This window comes from Erigeron canadensis, chromosome 5 (genome assembly GCF_010389155.1).
Source record: "Erigeron canadensis isolate Cc75 chromosome 5, C_canadensis_v1, whole genome shotgun sequence".
Lineage (NCBI taxonomy): Eukaryota > Viridiplantae > Streptophyta > Magnoliopsida > Asterales > Asteraceae > Erigeron > Erigeron canadensis.
The window spans coordinates 12,869,809-12,891,230 of NC_057765.1; the positions used below are offsets into that span (position 1 = coordinate 12,869,809).

Sequence of the window (21,422 nt, forward strand, 5' to 3'; positions counted from 1 at the left end):
GAATTACCCTATGTTTTAACTTCAAGAAGTCCAAGACCAAGATTGATTCAAGCTCTCCAAAGATAATGAGAAAGCTTTGAAATCTTGTTTCATCATACCAATTGTCTTCACCACCGGGCTCATCTACTTCATTCCTACAAGACAAAATAACACGTACTTCATCCATTACAATATATCACTAAGGGGAAGAATGTTAGAAATCCAAAAATAGTGATAAATTGTAATTAAGATTGTGGACTTGCTTGTTGTTAAATCATAGATATATGATAACTAAGGATGAGGAGCTAAATATAAAGTTTAGCATATGTAAGGACTTATAGTATAAATACTCCTCATTCCTTAGGCATCATATATATATATATATATATATACATGTACATATAATTATTTTAATAACAACCCTCATAATTTACACACACCTTAGTCCGTCTAAAAACACACACACATACTCTCTCAATACACACACTAAACACACCAAGAACACACACACTTACATCCGCCATTGTTGAGATTGAACACAGAGCAGAAATCGTGTTATTACAATATATATTCTTGCATTTATATTTATTGTAATACTAGTCCAATCTAATGCTTACTTGACTTGCTGTATTTTACACTTGTGGGTTAAACCATTAAGTGAGGGACTTCACATATTCCATTTCCTTCATTCATATCACAATCATTAACATCATTCAAACTAGCATCCTCCAAAAGACTATGAAGCAAACATGATGGTCCATGAAGATAAACCAGAAGGTGACAACTGGTTCTGACATCCAAACAAGAATAGACCAAATACTCGAGCTTGAAGACTTTTGATTCTCGGATATCTTTTGACAAATCACTACTAAGGGGGAGATTGTTAGAAATATTATTTGTAGTAGTTGATTTATTTTAAATCATATTTTGTACTCGGATTGTAATTTTCTTAAGTATGGAAGGGGGATAAGTGTAAATTGTATATAAGTATATAAACCCCCTCCATAGCTTGAAAATGTAACCTTTCACGACACACACTTTCTCACATACATAACCACCATTAACACACAATAAAACACACACTTAAGCTCAAGTTTATTCTTTACACATCATATGCCAAAAAGGCCATAAACAACATTTCACCAAGTATGGCACATAAATGCCCATACTTGGAGTCTTAACGACATATGCATATATATATATATATAATGTATTCACCTTTGTAAATGAAAATGGAAAAACAAAACAATCTTGACAAGTATTTCTTTTCTTTAAAATCCACCTATCCAAAATTACATCATAGTAAAGCTTCTTATTTAACTTCATCTTATTAATAGCTAAATCCTTCACTTAACTTCATAGTTGTGTTTGGCTTAAAATATACATCATCATCATCATTTGAAACTACTTATACAAGTCATTATTTTGCTACCTCAATTTTATTATTACCTTGAAAAAAAACATTAACATCACTAGTCAAACACAATTATGACTACATTATGGTAGGATTAGCAATACTAACAAACCTCTTAAAATAACACCTATAGCATCCCCATATAACTCTTCTAACCCAAAATTCTCAAATTTTCTTTACATAAGAACCCTAATCTCATTACAAGGATTTTAGGTTAAATTCTTACCTTATTTGGAGAAATTGGATTGAAAGGAGATGAAATTCATAATTTTCCTCTTTCTCTTCTTATCAAATCAATTCATCCACACCTTCTACACACCCTCAACCTGACAACCTAATACTTTTATGAATTGCTTGAGATGGTTGAGTGGTAAATCTTAATTTTTGATAGAAAACATATACACTTGATTACCAGAAGATTTGAGAAGGTTGGTGTTAGTGGAAAAGGATGAGTCATAAGAACAAGTTGCCTGGCCTTTCTTCCCTTTAGCCACGTTTTCTTTGTAAATAAAGGGTATTATACCTGCTAGCCACTAAGGTTCCACCTAATTTAACTCCGTTTCTAAAATAAAAAGTTAGGAAATTACTTTAATGTCAAAACTACAATAAAGGTTTATTTTAATTACCTTATGAAAAATGGGGTGTTACATTAGCTTTAATTCATATTTAATCCAAATGTTTATCATAGACATTATGCAATAAAATATTAATTAATTTTAGTTTGGGTTAAAGTGTAAATTGATAATGCAAACATAAAAAGTGTGCATTAATTATTTTTAAATTGATTCAAAGTTCAAATTGGTGATAGAAAACCAAAAATTGTAAATTAATAATTTTTAATTTGGGTTTAAGTGTAACTTGATGATAAAAAACCAAAAAGTGTAAATTAGGAACTTTTAGATTGGGCTAAAGTGTAAATTGTTAATGGAAAACTAAAAAGTATAAATTAATTTAGATATGTGTTGATTTTAATAATTTTGAAAAATTAAGAGTTGTGATTGGTCAATTGAGGTTAGATCACTTGCCTTTTAGGATATATTAAGATTAAGATTAAGATAATTTGAATAAATTATAATTATAGTTGGATAAAGACTAATTGGAAGCAAAGTTTGTTTTTTATTTATTAAAAAGATATTTTTCTAGTTCTTTAATTAGTTGAATATTTGGGGTAAACATTAGTTTTATATTTTATGTATTTTATTTCAATGAAATTATTAATTAAAAAAAAGGATTAAAAGTATAAATTGATGATATAAAATAAAAAAGAAAGTGTAAATTATATTATGATATGTGTTAATTTAATCAAGTTAGAGAAATTAATAGTTGTAATTGGTCAATTGAGATTGGTCAGTTGCCCTTTTAGTATATACTAGATTTTAGACCCTGTCATCTACAGGGGTTTTACAACATTCTTAATATAAAACAAAACAAATACTTATACGTTAAATGTAAAATATACTTAAAAACGAATTAAGATTTATAAATGTAAATACTGAATGATAAATCATATTAAAGTTAGATGTTGTGGCAGGGTTTTTATTATACAAACTCTTTCAGGTAAGCAATATCTTAACTTTGACTACATAATTGACTGAGTTCTCGTTGATGTCTTCCAAAAAAGTAACTTTATTTTCATCAGCTATGATTATTAAGAACAATAAAAGTAGCAGCTAGTTCGTGGGGCTTTCAATAATATTGTCTTTTGTGATTTTATTTATAGATTTCAAATTATATAAGAAGAATGTGTATTCTAAATATAATTTGATTTTAATTACTAAAAACAACAAATATTATCCTAATTATATTCTTATTCAATTACTAATAACAACAATTTTACAATTAATTTGATTACAGTTAATAATATAAAATAAAATATTGATATAAATATGTAACCTCCCTAACTTTAAGCTATATTTTGTTATAAAATATACATTACGCAATAAAATATTTATTATTTTTAAATTAGGTTAAAAGTGTAAAATGGTGATGAAAAAAAACCAAAAAATGTAAATTAATTTAGACATGTTTTTGATTTAATTAATTTTTAAAAATTGAGAGTTGTGATTGGTTCAGTTGCCTTTTAGTATATATATAACTATATAACCCCTTATAAAACATATTGATCTCTTTTATTTTAGAAAATTCAACACTTTTTTATACCCAAAATACCCTTATTTCTTAATCCTAATTCCCCTATACACTTAATCTATACTTTTATACTATTTAATAAATAAAACAACCATCTCTTTAAAAGTTATGGAGGAATTATGTAATATATTATTAATGATTAAATTACAATATCAGTTATTTATCCAAAATATCTCCATTAACCTTTTACATCAATTATCTACACTACTCGACGCCGCATCTACCATCAACTGTCGCCCCACCACCACACCGCTGCCACCACAATCACCGTCGTATTGCGCGGGTACCGTGTTTATATAAAGATAAAGATAAAGTTTAAGATATTGTGCACGGTTAACTCGATCCGCAATTTTGATTCGCATAACATGTTCTTTGAAACCCGGATACTTTCAAAACTTATGACCAAAATGTTGCAATTCATTAAAAAAAGGTTTATTTTATTAACATCATATCGCATACATATGCGCACGGATTAATACAAAAATTTCTCATGCATTGTCTTACTAGGATATCTAAATCTAGTACTCTTACTGTTTTCCCGTTTATTTAACAAGCTATAAAAGAAAAAAGAATTTCAACATATTTTAAGAACCATGAAAACTCGATATTTTAAAATCAAATATACAGTCAGTTGAACTTCAAGGACAAAAAAACTTATGACCAAAATGTTGCAATTCATTAAAAAAAAGTTTATTTTATTAACATCATATCGCATACATATGCGCACGGATTAGTACAAAAATTTCTCATGCATTGTCTTACTAGGATATCTAAATCTAGTACTCTTACTATTTTCCCGTTTATTTTACAATAGAAAAGAAACAAGAATTTCAACATATTTTAAGAACCATGAAAACTCGATATTTTAAAATCAAATATACAGTCCGTTGAACTTCAAGAACGAAAAAACTTATGACCAAAATGTTACAATTCATTTAAAAAAAATTAAAAAAAGGTTTATTTTATTAACATCATATCGCATACATATGCGCACGGATTAGTACAAAAATTTCTCATGCATTGTCTTACTAGGATATCTAAATCTAGTACTCTTACTGTTTTCTCGTTTATTTTACAAGCTAGAAAAGAAAAAAGAATTTCAACATATTTTAGGAACCATGAAAATTCGATATTTTAAAATCAAATATAGAGTTAGTTGAACTTCAAGGACAAAAGGGCTTGTTAGGGTCATCTTTGTGGCTAGGAATCCTGAAATGCCTTAACCTTCCTTCTTGTTTCTTCATATAACCTTCACATAAAAATGCATTAGAAAACTTGTCTTCAACCACCCTATTCACATCATGCACAAACACATCAGTCTCTCCCTCTTCTCTGTTTCTCGCCATCATCCCTGCCGTATAAATGGCACTCATCCGTCCAGGTGCCTCATCATAATACCCCGTGGGTGCATCCACCATTATCAAATCCCATGTTGTGTCGTAAATTTCACTAGGCAACCCCTTGAGTGCCAGTTGGCATATTGAGTGCCTAGTTTCACCAACCGCCGTGCACTCTGACCCTTTTCCTGCTTCCATAAGACTATCCGCTTGATTCACCTTACTATCATACGTTACATGGTAAGACTCCAACATGGGAAACCTTTTACTAATTTGCTCGATCCACGCCTTATCTTCTTCTAAGAATACCGTACGTCCATTAAAGTTTAGGGTACTCCACATTAGGCTATCATGACCAAGACCAAAAACTAAAAAATTGCAAGGTGATTTTTTGTCTAAAATCTTTTTAGTGACCGATACTTCTTTGCTAGTTTGTTGTGGAGTTATGGTAGAGGTTGAGTAGTGGACCAACGCTTGTGCTAAGGAAGTTGGGATTTTGGTGCATGTTGGTGAGCATTTTGTTACCCTTTGTGTGTGGATAGGGGATGAAGTTTGGTCATTAGAAGAAGTAAAACTTGATTTAAATACAAAGAGGAGAAAGAACACCACAATGATGCTGATGACAATATGCTTAGTGTTTAGCGGATATTGTGTTCTAGACCTCATTTTCTCACAAAAATTCCAAGTTTTCTTTGAAGCTATATTGGGATCGAGTGCAAGTGTGTATACATACATATAGTACAAATCTTGATGATTTGCATATTGATGCTTAGAGCCAAAGTGATTACACTAGTATTATGCAACAAATGTAGAATTACATGATGTAGACTCGAAACCTATAAAGATTCAGAATAAAGCAAAAGGGTTGTTGGTTAGTTTGGTGGATTATCTGGTCATACTGGCCGTAGGCTTTTTTAATCATTTTTGAGTTTGGTGAAGGCAGTTAAATTGGCATTCTTTTTCACCTTCTGTGTGTATCTAATATCTATATATTGAATGCACTTTTTAACTTATCTTGTCAGATGAGCAAGGCAAAACAATCAGTCCTGCCATAAATTATTTTTATAGGCTATCAATGGGTAATAATGTAATATGCCAATCAAAATGTTTGTCTAAGCATACTGAAATTCAGTATTTACCATTGAAACTTCGAATGCACATCAAGGCGCTTCACCAAAATAATTGAGAACATATTAAAGACATTGATTTTTGCGGGAATTGAGGATGTTAATTTAGTATGCTGAAACAGTATGATGTTATGTTGTCCGGTATGTTTGGGCATTTTGTATAATTCCAATTGGAGATGGTCTAACACATGCATATTTCTTAAACACCAAAATAGTTTTTCTATTATAAAAATCCGTTGAAAAGTGCTTAACGGATCAAGGGAATTACAAATTACAAAATGGATTATTATATCACTCATCCCATGCTATTGATACGGGCACATACATTATATTCATAGACTTACATAATGTCTGTATAATGCATTTTATGTTGTTGGCTCAGATATAAGACATGATTATTCATAGAAAATATACTATTAACAAAAACGCAACAGTTCCAAATAAAACAACTACCACCAAATTTCTCAACTCATTTATGCATTTGAGTATTTCACCCTCCACACTTTCGGCAACCAATTAGACCCGTTCTTTTTTATCCGTTTAGCCCATTACATACATGGCCATTTATAATTAGTAAAATGATTGAAATGGGCACAGCTAAGCAAAATAAAATTTGGCTGTACAGTTTCTCATTGAGCTAAATTAAAAGAAATTACATGAACTGTTTGTGTTGATGTATCAGCAATACCAACTGACCACCAAAGTTTTTCTTTAAGATCTTTTTGACCTTTTCCATTAGTTATGAAAAACCTGGCAAGAACTCTATACAGAAGAGGAAGATCCCCCTTTTCCCTTACAAAAATAAAACTTTTGTGCAAATTGGAAGCACACATGAATTTCTCAATGGTTAGCTGCATCCTTTTAGATATTAGGAACTCTGGATTCACATAATGAGGTGTTTTATCTAAAATTATTCCCGTGCTGCAGTAATGATTCCCTTTGACCATTATCAACATAGCCCTTTTTAATCTTGGTTTTGTCAAGACGAGCTTTACGGACAGCATGTTGGATTTGTCTTTCGTGTTCTTTAAGCATTTCATCCATATTTCCACCAGGCGGAACTAATGGTCCAGAGTAGTGGATCCGGGTATTCTTTGGCACATAACCCTGTAATCGCAACACATGTGCATATCATTAACATGAAGACCGATGATAATCATCTTAACACTCAACCTATAACTCATAACTAGATCAATATGTTGTAACTAATTTTGTTATAATCGGAATTAATTTTGGTATTGTACCAAAATTATGCAAAGGATTGTTTTTAGATGTATCTATGCTGCGATATTGTGATAATCATAAATTCAACAGTTCATAATGGTTCGCTCAAATTTTCAAATGGTTAGCGTTTTACTTCAAACTTTTTATCACATGGTCTAATCCCTCAAGTCCTCAACTATTGTTGACTTATCATTTTAACCACTCAAAGGGTTAAACTGGTAACCACTGCAAAAGATGAAGCTTAGTGTTGAACTGTTTAGTTATTTTTATAAGCCCACAATAACAGATTGTAGTGGTTTTGTTCAATAAGTCAACCAGTTGAGGGATTAAACCATGCGAGAAAAAGTTCAAGGATCAAAACAAAAGAATCTTCAGGATTAGACCACTATTAACCATATAATCAACTGCTTGAATATTTTGCAAAGCATGATGGAATTAAAAAACAAACAGTTAAGTAGTCATAATTAAAGAGATAAATATATAATATGACAAGTTACTTTATCAGCTAAAACAAATTAAAAGCTTTTAAATTTTTAATATTTGTCAGTATAGTTCAAACAATTCCCTTTTTCCTATTACTAGTAACAATGTAAAATATTGCTTAAGAGAAGTAAAAAGAAACGGAATTGGCTATTCATAGCCGTAGGGCTATGAATAAGGTGCATGGAAGTGTTTTACATGTTGGTTAAAAATTATTTGAGGGGCGGTTATCTTTATTTACAACACTTTACTTTCTGTTATTTTAGCCCTAAGGGCTACGAATAGCAAAATCCATAAAAAAATTACTGAGAATGTTTAAAGTTGGTGATAACTTTCTAAAATACGGTTAATGAACTCTAGAGTCAGTGTACTACAAAAAACTCATCTAAGTCACTTTACTAAGTTTTTTTTTTATAACAAACTAATTCTACCTTCAAAAAAACTTTAGTAAAACATAATTAATCTTTTTGAAACGCACGATTAACTCCCCTATTTAATATTTAAATGCAATCTATTGTCAATGTACTCTTACAAAAAGAATTTGTAAAAAATATCTAATTAGGTTTCTTAATTATTGTTTTTATATCAAGAAAAGTAACTAAAATTCATTGGGGTGATGGTTTTATACTTTGTATGGAAGTTCAATTAGTTTGTTATAACTTATTTTTGCACAATGATTTAAATGGATTTTTTTTTTGTGATGGTACAATGACCCTAGAGTCCATTAAGCCAATAAAATAAGGTATAAGTGAGGGTAGATTAGTAATCTTAGATTCTTAGTTTTATTTTTGTGCAGCTACTATGAAACTGCTCTGCATAATTGATTCATAAATCATACATAAAACCAGTTATCCAATATCCCTACACTACCAACAATAATTAGTTTATCTGCTTGAAAATGCAAGATAGTTTTACATACCTTTGCAGGTGCATGCTCATGCTTCTTGTAAGTACAATTTGGCCCGTCAAACATGTGATGAGATGATTCCGCATCATTTAGTTGGTGGTACTTTCCATTTGGACGATCTTCAGGCCAATGCGCACTAGTGCCTTTTCCATTGTCCAACCGTGAACTACCATGCCAAGCTAATGAGCTTGAAAACTTGGATAATTGATGTTTATGATGTTGGGACAAATCTTGCCTGCCTTGAGCTTCATCAGATTTTTCTTGAACCCCAGACTGTTTAAAACGACCATTGTAGCTATTAAATTGTAGTGATCCTCTCGAAGGTTCAATAGGGAACCCAGAACCACCATCTTCTTCATGATTAAATTTCTCACTACTACTTTTAGGGTTTTGTTTCTCCAGCCGTTTCTGAAAAGCATTAAGCATATTCATCATTACACTCTTAGTACAGTTATAGTTATATACTTATTCAATTCTTTATGGGAAGTTCATATAAAAAAAACAAAAAAACAAATGCAGGCTGGTTCTATGAATCATTCAATTCATTTTAGAACATGAAAACACGGAAGTTAAGGCCAACACCTCAATAGATATATTCAAGATAACAAGTATGATTATACAAAAATAGATAAAGTAAAATCAGATTGGAAGACACGATCTAAGAGTCTTATTTTTGAAACATGCGAAACTAGAGATGGCAATCCAAAAGTACAGAACCATTTACTTGTGAATGTGTGAACTTGGGTTGTGGTCCATCCCTAACAGGTGCAAAGGGTCAAATAAGTCAGAGGTGTTGAAACTAGAGTCTATTTTCAAGGAGCATTGCTGTATCCTCCTCTACACACACAAGTAACTAACTCTCACTGTTTTAGATTTATGACGTGTAGGAGGAGTTGTAAGCATATGTTTAGAAGGATATAGAATTTTCACTTTTACAACCAGATCCGACCCATTATGACGTAATTTAGGAAGTTACCTGTATGGAGGCCCGCAATTCTGCATTAGCATCAGGTTCTGGCTGAGCTTTAGATTCTCTTGTATCCCTTCTCAACGGTTCTGCTCCACGTGCTTTCCCACCACCTGCTTTATTCCTGTCAGTTTCACCAAAAACAAAAGATCAATATCATATTGACAATATGACAAAGCGGCAGCAGCAACAATCCGAACATCACAGGAAACCACCAGAAACTATAAATAGATGAAATGCTTTGTAGGACACATATGGTGATTATCGTACCAACAAGTAAAGTAACCAAATCAAGTCAAGTTACTTGTTAACGTAAGCAGCCTTAGATATGAAACTGAAATCTTTATGTTTAATGTATAACCTACGTATTCAATATAAAATCTTTATTGGGATGTTGGGATTTGCTTTTCAGGACTGATTATCTGCTTTTTTGCAACAAACTATCTATAATGCCTGACAAAATATCATTTGCCTATGAGTCAAGTAATAAATTTTATATAGCCAATTTCATTTCAGCAGCAACAGTTCTGATAAACCTACTTTGCGAGACTAATATTCTTATTTCACAATATGCCAGATCTATATCCGTTGTGGTCATTTAATAATATATTAGATGATAGAGCTAGCACATATTCAAATATACGATCATCCCATTATCAGAACCTCAAACAGCAGAATCACATCCAAACACAATCTCCAACAATCCATCTTACTACAGCTAAGTAGCTAACTATCTCATTCTGATTTATGTTACATAATCACTTTTAAAATGCATATCAAAAGACCCACATACCAAAATTTATCACAAAGGCGAGAAATATTACCTTCTTAGTTCATCATCCCGCATTTTGGCATCATACTCCTTACTTGGTGGGTATTTGGGTAAACTTGAAGGATGACAAGGAAGAGGCTTTGTTGTAAAGAACTGGATTAAAATAACTTGATAGTAAATAGATGGCTCATAATTAAAAGTGGCAATGTTGACGCGTTTACCATTGAATGGGTCAATTCAGGTTACAGTTTAAAAAAGAGGTTTAAATTATATAAATAAGAAAAGGCTAAAGCAGGAATCATATGAAAAGGATAAAAAGTTGCCCAAAGTGTATTCTTAATGATTACATCATACAAGTTACATGTAGAATTTGTTTTAAAAAATGGGGCAAAAAGTGTTTCAGATCACTTGACCCATCCTGGTCTGTTTTGAACCTGTGCAATAGCATGTCTTGACACATTACCCAACTCACCGTTTATATAATCTCTACTCATAAACATGAAACTGTCAGAGTCTCAAGTCAACGAATCATGTGTACCTCACTATGCAATGCAGAAGAAGAAGATCCCCGTTTGTCAGGTTCAACTGCTAGGAGAGAATCCAAAAGTGCTAAAGCCGGTGGAGGAAAATCCCTATATGTCTCAGCCACACAACGTTTGTAAGGCTGCTGTGGTTTAAATATTGTAGCATGAGGCAACCTCGATTTTCTCCAATACTCCTCAGATGGTGAACCACAAAGTTTAAATATTTTATGAAGTTGTTCCACCTGTATAGATGATTAATAAAAACTTATGCATCAAGATGAACAGGAATCATAAGAAAAAAAAAAAAAAAAAGTACTTTCTCATATCATAAAATAACCAACGATCTTGAATAATGAATGCTCCTATTGGCTACTATCATGATCTAAGGTGGCATTGGGACGTGCCAACTGAAACTGGTTTTGCGACTTTGAATAATAAGAAGTACACAATGAGCTGCAAAGCATGGGCTATAAGAATACTGCAGGATGTTCTATAAGAAACATATACATAAAATTACGAAAAAGGTCACTCTTGTAAAATATGTAAGCGCCCCTTGTATAAAGAGGGTAAAAGTACCAATTGATCATAGATCAACTGGTATCGCCACCATGTGACCACATGGGTCCACAGAAGAAGGTTGCAAGTCACAGGTTCAAACCTTGTCAAAGGCAAGTGGAAAAACTATATCTTGTGATCCATGTGAGAGAATGGTGAGTCACCGGGCATGAGTTCTATGCGGTGTGCGCTCTGGGTACAAAAAATGGTACATGGGACCAGAGGGTTCCACCCATTTACCTCTTTTTTTAATAAGGGTAACAGTCTCTAATATGATTAGAAGACAGGGTAATTACGAAACTTAAGTTATGCCTCACATAGCCAACTTTTGTTGCCACTAGTTCCGAACTACTTAGGTATTCCCCATAAAATCAGAAAATTAGAAGTGACTAAAAGCAAACAATCAGTTTTAAAGTGCCAAACACCCACTAAATCAATCTAGCATCATAAGTACCTCCGTTCTTCCAGGCATTATAGGCTTTCCAGCAAAAAGTTCGGCGAGGATACAACCAGCACTCCACAAGTCAACGGCTACTCCATAATCAGTAGCACCTAATAAAAGCTCAGGAGGCCGATACCATAAAGTAACAACTCGGCTTGTCAGAGGTTGCCTCTGGTTGCTGCTAAAAATGGTGGCTAACCCGAAATCTCCAATTTTTAAATTCCCATTGTTGTCAATCAAGAGATTTGAGCCCTTGATATCACGATGCAGAACTCCACGTTTGTGGCAATGTTCTAACCCGCAAAGTAACTGCTGCATATAACATTTGATCTGCAGGCATATACATAAAATATATTTTAGAGGATAAAATGTGGGGAGCACAAATTATATGCATAACAACAATTCTAATCATATTGGAAAAAAAAAAAAGATCGCCAAGAAGAAAATTACACCTGTGGTTCAGTAAATTTAATTATAGGAGATGCTGCAAGGCCGGCAAGATCATGTTCCATGTACTCAAATACAAGATATAAGTTGCCTGAAACCCTGGACGTTAGTAGACCTTCAAGTTTCATCACATTCGGATGGTCTAACCTACGTAGAACAATGACTTCCCTTGCCATAAAACGAACACTTTCAGGATCCATTTTAGCAAACCTTACTTTCTTTAAGGCGACAATATTTCCGGTCTCAAGGTCACGAGCTCTATACACACTGCTGTAAGTCCCCTGTCCTATCTGTATAAAATATTAAAAGAAATAGATGCTTTTCATTCAGCTTAAAAGGTCCAACATAATGTAGCAGCAATACATACAAGAGGGTATATTTATAGATTGATACTCATGTTGGTAAAGTATGGAGTTGTGTTTCACTGTTTTGTAACTAAATATCTAAAGCTGGTTGTAAAAGGTCTTGATTACGGAGCTGCAGCATATCTAAGCATCCAAGGGCATAACAATATTGTCTATTTACCTCTTTCAGCCTGATTCCACAGTCCACACACATTCTTCTTTTCACATTTAGTTGATTCTTTAAAAGTTATGAGTTTGACAAACACAAAGCAGTAGAAGTATATGCATACATAATATTTTACTTTACAGTCTGATTCAGCATAATCACTTAGAAAAATCAAAACGCACACCTAAGCCCCTCATAGATTCTAGCAGCATGATTTTATAAATATGCAATTAATAGTCACCTACATAACAACACACACATAACAAATAATAAAGTAGGCAGACCTTGTCCAATTTCTCAAAGGAGTCAGCCCTTCGTGGCAACCAACCTTTAATAGCTTCCCCTGCCACAGCAGTCAACCAAGCCGGCCAACCCGCAGCCTCTTGTGTACCATCAACTCCATTAACAGTATTAAACACTCTACAAATTTCATTCTGGTGGACCCCACCATTCCCCTCAGTCTCGATCTTCACCGGTTTTTGAACCACTTGCACAAAAGGTTGCACCACCTGTTGCTCATAAACCACAACATTCTTCCTCTCTCCCTCATCCCACAATGTTTGTCCCGAACTTGCTGCATTTTCTATGTTACTATCAATAAGCCTAGCGGTAGCATCATTGGCGCCATTATCAACCTCAACTGCAACCTCATCTCTCCTAGAAGAACCAAGAAACCGTTTCGACGATCGCTTTGATTCTTTCTCTGCATACTCATTTGTCGAAATTCCTTTCGAGCATATGCACCCCATAAATCTTTGTTTCTAGATAGATAATCTTTACAATTTCACTCCAAAATTGTAATGTGTAAACCCTCAATTCACTAAAGTTTAAACTATCATTGAACTAAATACCTTATTGCATTATAACCCTTTATTAAGATTAAAATTCCCAATGTAATAAAAACCCTACATATACAATACACATCCCTTATATCTAAATTGTTATAAAAATCTTGAAACCCCAACTTATTAAAACAGCATTATCCTTTATTATTATGAATCTTTAACATTAGACATGTAATAAGAACCTTGAATTTTTAAAAAATATGGGCTACTAATAATAATAAATAAAGATCCAAACTTTAATATTATTAATAAAATATATAAAGAGCTACCCACAATGATTTACATCCGAAAAAATGAAAACGAAAGAAACCCAGATCGGAAAGCTTAAGAAATAATGAAATTATAAAAAATTTATTTATATATGAGAAGAATCCTTCAAAGTCAATGGGTCAAAATCCAAAAACTTAAGTTAAAAATAAAGTTTAAGTTATATGATATGAACATGAAAATTGATTAATATCCTTTTAGAAATCCTTCTAAGATCTTTAAAATTTATCATGTGCATTTTATTAATTTTCTTACCTAATTTCTATCTCTTAATTTTGTCACATCTTTATCTTGTTATTATAAGGATTTTTAAAATGATTAGTTAGGAAAATTAATCGTTTGTTTAATATACTAAAATCTATGAATAAATAGATATAATATCAGTCACAATATTCACAATATTCATATGATGTACTGATTATACGTATATAATCATTAATTATTAATTAGAGAAAATTTTTAAAACTTCAAGTACTAAAAATGTAATTTTTTCATACAAAATAATAATGTATATTGTGTGAAAATCGATTTGGAAGTTTCGTAATGACTTAGAATTATATAATTGTTACATAATTGTTTTAACAAGCAAACACTTAGAAGACGAATTTGATTGTTACACAATAGAGCTATGAAGATCAACATGTTGAGTAAAAATCGACTTATGTTTTATCAAATATTTATATTTAATGAGCATGGTACTGGCACAATGCGGCGGTCGTGGAGAGAAAGACGGTCTAGTGGTGTCAGTGAAGGTAGGTGGTGGTGGTGGCAGCGGTGTCAAGTGGTGTAGGTTGATTTAATTGTGATAGTGAAAATTTTTATAAGATAAAGGCTTAAAGTGTTAATTATTAAAATAAAGGTTTATTTTATAAATTATAATTTATTAAGGGCAAAACATAAAAAGTCAAAGATAATTTTAATAATTTAAAGATAGAATTACCTGAATTAAAAGAATGTCATTTTCTTTATATGGGAGTAAAGATTTCAAAGTTTGATAAAACTGACATGCTTTATAACTTAAGCATTTTGATATAAAGGTTTGATGATTTTTTTAAAAATATATATTTAAATTAGTACTAATATCCGTACGATATATGAATTGACTATATTATATGATTGATTGTAATGATTGACTAAATATATTGTACGATTGTTATATTATAAGGAAAGTTTAAACACGCCTTATTATATGTATTTAGTCTCTCAATAATAACCTAATATTTAAGGACATGTATCATAAATGTATTTACCAATAACTAATATTATTTTTTAATATAAAAATTTTAATTGTATTATTAGGAATCTATTTTATCTATCTATTAATTAATAGAAAATTTAAATATTTACGTTATCTAAAAAGTAAGATTTTTATAGGATAAATTTAAAAGTATACGTGTTGTTTAGGTAAAGCTCTACGTCATTTAAAAGAGCATCAATCATGTTTTAGTTTATTAGTAAATATAATGGTTAAAATATATTAAAATAAATAATGATCAAGTAAATAAAACATTCATGTATCAAAAATTTTATTAAAAAAATATTTAATATTCATAAAGTTATGTTAAATATAAATTTGATAAACACTAAGAGTTTTTTTCCAAAGATATAAAAAAATGTACACGAGGTTATACTTGGTTTGTATGAAAATTAAGTTTTCTTAAATAATTAAAATAAATTTTAAATGGTTTACAAGTAGAAATTATATATAATTGAGATATATATAATATATAAAAAATAAATATTTTATTAGTGTCATACCCCAAAAATATTTTATTTTGGGGAAACGGAAGGTGTGAACAAATTAGGAAATCACAACACAAATTATAATAAACGATCTCTATAATGAGACGTTTTTAGAAAATTTCATATATAATAACCATAGGTTCTTACAAAAGATGAGTACACATCAAGTAAAATTGAGATTTTTTAAAAACATGAGAATATTAACAAGCTAAAGACATCTCGAAATGTTTTCTCCTAATATAAGTTGTGACTCCAAAAGCATGCATCATGTATATGCATCAAATAGCTCAAGTACCTGAGAATACATGTTTAAATTACGTCAACATAAAGTTGGTGAGTTCACAGTTTTTATAATAAGAATTTATCTTTGGATCACAATATTTATATAAGATATCGCATGCATTACGAATATCAAGATAACATGGTTATTCAAACCAATAATATTTATCATATGCTTATACCTTGGAAACCGAATACCTTAACATCATACAATTCACGTATATATAATAATAATACCCCTTTTGTGATGCTAAAATGCTCAACACAATCACGATATATTTCGAATATTAATTATCCATTGCAAGTGTTAGTGCGACTAACCTGGTTAAGGGTGTCAACCCAATAGTACTATTTATAATATTCGCGTTGTAAATTTTAATCGGTCCAAGTTCCATATAGGGGATTTCGAGCCAGAGCATTGTAACAAAAATATAAGCATGGATCATTTTAAACAATTGTGATCAAAAAAACAAAACAGTTGTGTATTCTCAGTCCCAAAAATAGTAAATAGGGATCCATGAAACTCACCTTAGATCAGTGAATTGATTAGTAACGTAAAAAGGTTGTAGATGACAATGACGGCGAACGAGCAAATTATCCTAATAGAAAGTACGATTTGATTTATAGTCTAGGTTTAAACTTAATAATGTTATTTATCAATACGCTTGTCAACGTAAGAAGCTTTGGGCTCTTTTAAAATCTTTATTTGTAAAAATATTTATAAATGATTTCTCATTTTATCTTTATAAAAGTCTTTCATAAGCTTTTGTTAAAATACAATTTATAAGCTATCAATTAGCTTAAGATATGAATGAGAATAAGAAGACACTTGAAAGTGTTTCTTTGAATTGATATGAAATGTATTCGAAGACGAATACGAGTGTGTATATATTTATATACATATAACGAAGAGATACTTTATATAGTAGGACTATTTAAAATCAAAGAGCAAAGTATAGTTATATACATATAACGTATTCGAAGACGAATACAAGTGTGTATATATTTCAATACATAACATGTAGTTCTAATATCAAAGAGTAAAGTATAGTAAGGTTTTATAAAAAACTTACAAGTTCGGAGAATTAAAAATTCTATGATCAAAGTAACGATATAGGAATGAGCTCCGAAGAAGATCTTAAGAAAATTGAATATAGCTTGGACTTGTTTACTTGAAGAATATGAATAAATTCCAACTCCAATTTGCCATTATAACTAGACTTTTTGATGATCTTGCAAGAATTCCCGATAACAACGTTTCTAGTTGATTCCTTTGCAAACTATACAAGATTTCCTTAGAACACTTATGAACTAAAAAGATGATGGGATACATTCTTGAACTTAAACAAGAGTATGCTTAGAATACTTAGAGATTTAAGAAAAGAGTATTGAGAAAGTGAAATGGTGAGTAAAAGTTGAAAGACTAAGGTTTCTATTTATAGTAGAAGTTTTACAAAGTGAATGGTAAAGAATGGTGGTGTGGCCGTGGGTTTGAAGGAGAAAAAGAGGGTTGATCTTCAAGGTTGTGATGTGTAAGAATGTGGTGGTGATGAAGGAAGGAGGTGATGTGGTAAAACTTGGAGGTTAAGTTTGTAATAGTAAAAGGAGATGTGGCTAGTTATTAGCCATGGTAACTATTGTGAAAGACTTTGATTTATATAAAAAGTATAACTTTTATATATAGAATACGTACTTACTAGCTATTTTTATAAAGTATTAGGAGGTTTATTTAGTTAGAAATGATAATGTAAGTCATGGTATAAACGTCTTGATAAAAACTAGTTAGTTTTTTATTTTTATAACCTCTAATATTATTTACTATAATTATTTATATTTTCCGAATTTTTCGAGAGTGGTAAACTATAGATTAATAATCATAATCGAGTGGAGAAATACTAGAAATGAAGTTTCCCCAAGTCTCAAGTCCATACGAGGAAAGCTTATACGAAAAATAGACGTTTTATGAACTTTCGGTAATTTTGAACTTTTTATTTACTAATCGCCCATCATCAAGATTTTTAACCTCATCAAGATAGTTCATTCAATAGATCGATTAATTGCAAAAAAAATCATTAAGAAAGCTTAGCACATACTCATACACCTAATCATGCCCTATCTTAGCCTAAAATGCCCTAATCAATATAATCGAACCCTAATTGCATATAATTAGGTTAAATTAATAAAGCGAAAATTTGATGGATGTCACAATTAGTATATGAGGAAGAGACAAATCTATATTATAATTATAATATAAATAAAAGAGGAGGTTTGGAGTACACTTGACACCTCTAAAATCTCTTTCTAGGTCTAATACTCTCCCCTAATTACTCTAGAATTTATATTAATATTTGTAAAAAAAAAATTCTACATTTTAATTTACACTCTTTTGCTTTTCATGTATGTAAATACAATTTTGATAATGTCGTCCAATTTAATAGTATATTAGATTATATTTTATATATTATAAATATTAATAAATTTAATATTTAATATAAATGTAGATGCACGTTTCGTGCATGACTAATTGTTCATTGCAATGCAATTCTAAGGGTTAACTATGATGAAGAGAAGGCGTCATCAAGGTCGTGATGACGTCATCACGAGGTAACTAGTTCGTATGAAAAGATCCAAAGTCCACGAACGTGATAGAATCCTAACCCGTGAAGTAGCCTATAAATACTAGAATTAGGTTTAGGGTTTCGTTTTAATTGTTTGAGTTGCAACAAAAACTATTCAACGTGCACGGGGTGGAGATCTATAACCCGTGCCAACAAGATGTATACTCGTTTGGTCTTTGTATTCATATGAATAATTGTAAATATGAGTTTTGCATTTGTTATTATCTCTTGTTCTTTATTCAATTCGTGATTATGTGTCATGATTTAATCAAAAAGCTCAAACACAATTACAATTGGATTCGACACTTTTATAGTCGTATAGATCACGATTTAAACGGTCCTACGTGTTTCAACAATGGTATTAGAGTATTGGAGATGTTTTTGTCTTCAATCACGATCTGAAATTGAGTTTTTCTGCTGAATTCGTGTGTTAATTCGTGAAGATAATGAAATTAAGAGAGTTTTGCTTAGTGCTTACATCAGCACGAACTCTGTTCTTTGCGTGTAAATTTACGACTTCATGCTTACATCAGCACGAAGTGAATCAACTTCACGATGACGTCATGACGAAAGTATTTCAATTCGTGCTTACGTCACCACGAGTTCATGGACAAGATATCACAAATTTCTGATTAAGTTCATGTATACGTCATCACGTTGAGGTTTTCCCTCGTTCTAACATCTTAACAAAGATAATCACAAATCAATCAAGTTCGTGCTTATGTCATGCCTTAGTATCCTTTAATTCGCGTTGACGTCATGCTGAAGATGATATATCGATCTGAAACAAGTTCGTGCTTATGTCATCACGTAGAGGTTTGTCTCCCGTGCTTGCATCATCATGAAGATGTCCACTTCCTTGTTGTTTCAAGCTTAAGACAAGAAGCAGATCAAGTAAAGAGGTTCCAAGTTGTGTGCATACATATCCATTGAAGCACACAAGACAGGGTTGTAGAAAAACAAAAAAAAAAGAGTTTTTTGACGGGAAAAATAATTTTTGCCCATGGTCTTCAAATGGCATGATTCATGGAGATTTGAAGTTTGGTAGCGTTCGAAAAATTTTCGTTCCGCTTTTGTGCGTTTTCTTCACGTTTTGGATGAAAATTTTCGGCAATTACCAAAAATTTTCCCACAACCTTAGTAAAAAAAATTTACGTGAATACCAATGTTTCACGTAAATGAGTTTTCCTAGAAATTTGGAGTGAAAATGGGTATACCCTGTTTGACGAAGAGCTTTAACTGTCGTGAGCTTTAAGCATTTTGAAGAGCCTCAAGAATGGGAGATATTATGACCTAGGGGGTAGGCTGATTTTTAGAGTATTTGCCAAGAAAAGGGGGGAATAAAAATTTCAAGGTTGTTCTTTGGTTTTCTCAGCAAAACTCTGATATACTTGAGACTAATTAGTGATCAAAGTGTTATTCTGTTAGAATCAACAATTGATGGTGTCAACATTTTAAATTACTCAAGTAATGAAGATCATAGTGTTTTTCAGTTTTGATTGACACTGTTTAATAAATGATCTTTAATACATAGCAGTTATGCAAGCTTTTGTCAAAATATTGGAGCAATGAAGTTGATCACTAGTGGTTGAAGTACATGCAGATTATATCTTAGTGAGATCTCATGTAGAAAAGACTCAGAGTGATTGATAGAATTGTAAAGATACGAGACATAGTTATAACTTTGTTGAAGTATTGAAATGATAAAGGTGGTTATTTGTTGATTGAGTACTTGAATATTGAACCTATCTATATTCCATAATATAGGGATGATAGTCAAGCAATTTGTAAGTTTCATTGCTTAAGACTAAGATCTTTATGTGATTGGCGGTTTATGTAACTGAAAGGGAGATCTGATAAGAAAGACTTCAGGTGATTAGTAGAGTTGTGGAGATACTAGACGGAGTTAGATGCTGCTATAGAGGGGTTCAGACCAGAAGTGCCTCCAGTGATCAATGTTTATATGTTAGCTTCTTATCACTGATAGAACCGAAGAAGATTGACGAGGCAATGGAAGATCCAAACTGGGTTATTGCTATGCAAGAAGAGCTTAACCAGTTTGAGAGAAACAAGGTATGGAATCTGGTGCCCTTTCCTGCCGGAAAGAAAGAACCTATTGGCACTAGATGGGTTTTCAGAAACAAGGTTGATGAAGATGGGCATGTGATCAGAAACAAAGCCAGATTGGTTGCCCAGGGGTATGTCCAATCTGGAGAAGATTTTGATGAATCATTTGCTCCAGTGGCTAGACTCGAATCTATCAGAATGTTCTTAGCATTTGCTGCTCATCACAAGTTCAGAGTCTACCAGATGGATGTAAAAAGTGCATTTTTGAATGGAACACTTGAAGAAGAAGTTTATGTCAAGCAACCACCAGGCTTTATCAATGAAAAACATCCTCACTGGGTGTATCGTCTGGACAAAGCACTTTATGGTCTCAGACAAGCATCACGAGCCTGGTATGACACTCTGACTAAACACTTACTGGCACATGGTTTTAAAAGAGGTGCAATTAACAATACCTTATTCATTCTTCGAGAAAAAGGTAATCTTCTGCTGGTACAAATTTATGTTGATGATATTATATTTGGTTCTACTGATGAAAATATGTGCAAGAAATTTTTGAAAATAATGTCAAAAGAATACGAAATGAGTTTAATGGGTGAATTAACATTTTTCTTAGGTCTTCAGATTAAACAAACCAGTGATGGTATTTTTATTAATCAAAAGAAATATGTTAGAGATATATTAAAGAAATTTGATATGAATTCTTCCCAGACAAAACCAACTCCAATTTCTGCACCACTGAACTTAAATTCAGATCCTGATGGTAAGCC

General features: G+C 31.7%; 2 protein-coding genes across 2 annotated transcripts; both read right to left on the minus strand.

Annotated features, from left to right (window-relative positions):
- Nucleotides 1-4,585: 4,585 nt before the first annotated feature.
- On the minus strand, nt 4,586-5,564 carry LOC122601136 (glucuronoxylan 4-O-methyltransferase 1). The gene has a single exon (XM_043773903.1). The coding sequence runs from the start codon at nt 5,542-5,544 to the stop codon at nt 4,705-4,707; it is 840 nt and encodes a 279-aa protein (XP_043629838.1). The 5' UTR covers nt 5,545-5,564; the 3' UTR covers nt 4,586-4,704.
- Nucleotides 5,565-6,603: 1,039 nt separating this feature from the next.
- LOC122599893 (probable serine/threonine-protein kinase At1g54610) lies at nt 6,604-13,781 on the minus strand. The gene is made up of 8 exons (XM_043772498.1): nt 13,118-13,781; nt 12,329-12,613; nt 11,889-12,206; nt 10,894-11,121; nt 10,408-10,508; nt 9,593-9,707; nt 8,629-9,024; nt 6,604-7,112 (listed from the first exon to the last, which is right to left on the minus strand). The coding sequence occupies exons 1-8, from the start codon at nt 13,580-13,582 to the stop codon at nt 6,906-6,908; spliced, it is 2,115 nt and encodes a 704-aa protein (XP_043628433.1). The 5' UTR covers nt 13,583-13,781; the 3' UTR covers nt 6,604-6,905.
- Between the last annotated feature and the right edge of the window lie 7,641 nt (nt 13,782-21,422).

Coding starts and splice junctions, on each gene's coding strand:
- LOC122599893 (XM_043772498.1), bottom strand. CDS start 13,582: ATGGGGTGCATATGCTCGAAAGGAATTTCGACAAATGAGTATGCAGAG. Junction 10,509..10,893: donor CTTCTGCATTGCATAGTGAG/GTACACATGATT, acceptor ATTTTAATCCAG/TTCTTTACAACAAAGCCTCT. Junction 7,113..8,628: donor ATGAGCATGCACCTGCAAAG/GTATGTAAAACT, acceptor TTGCGATTACAG/GGTTATGTGCCAAAGAATAC.
- LOC122601136 (XM_043773903.1), bottom strand. CDS start 5,544: ATGAGGTCTAGAACACAATATCCGCTAAACACTAAGCATATTGTCATC.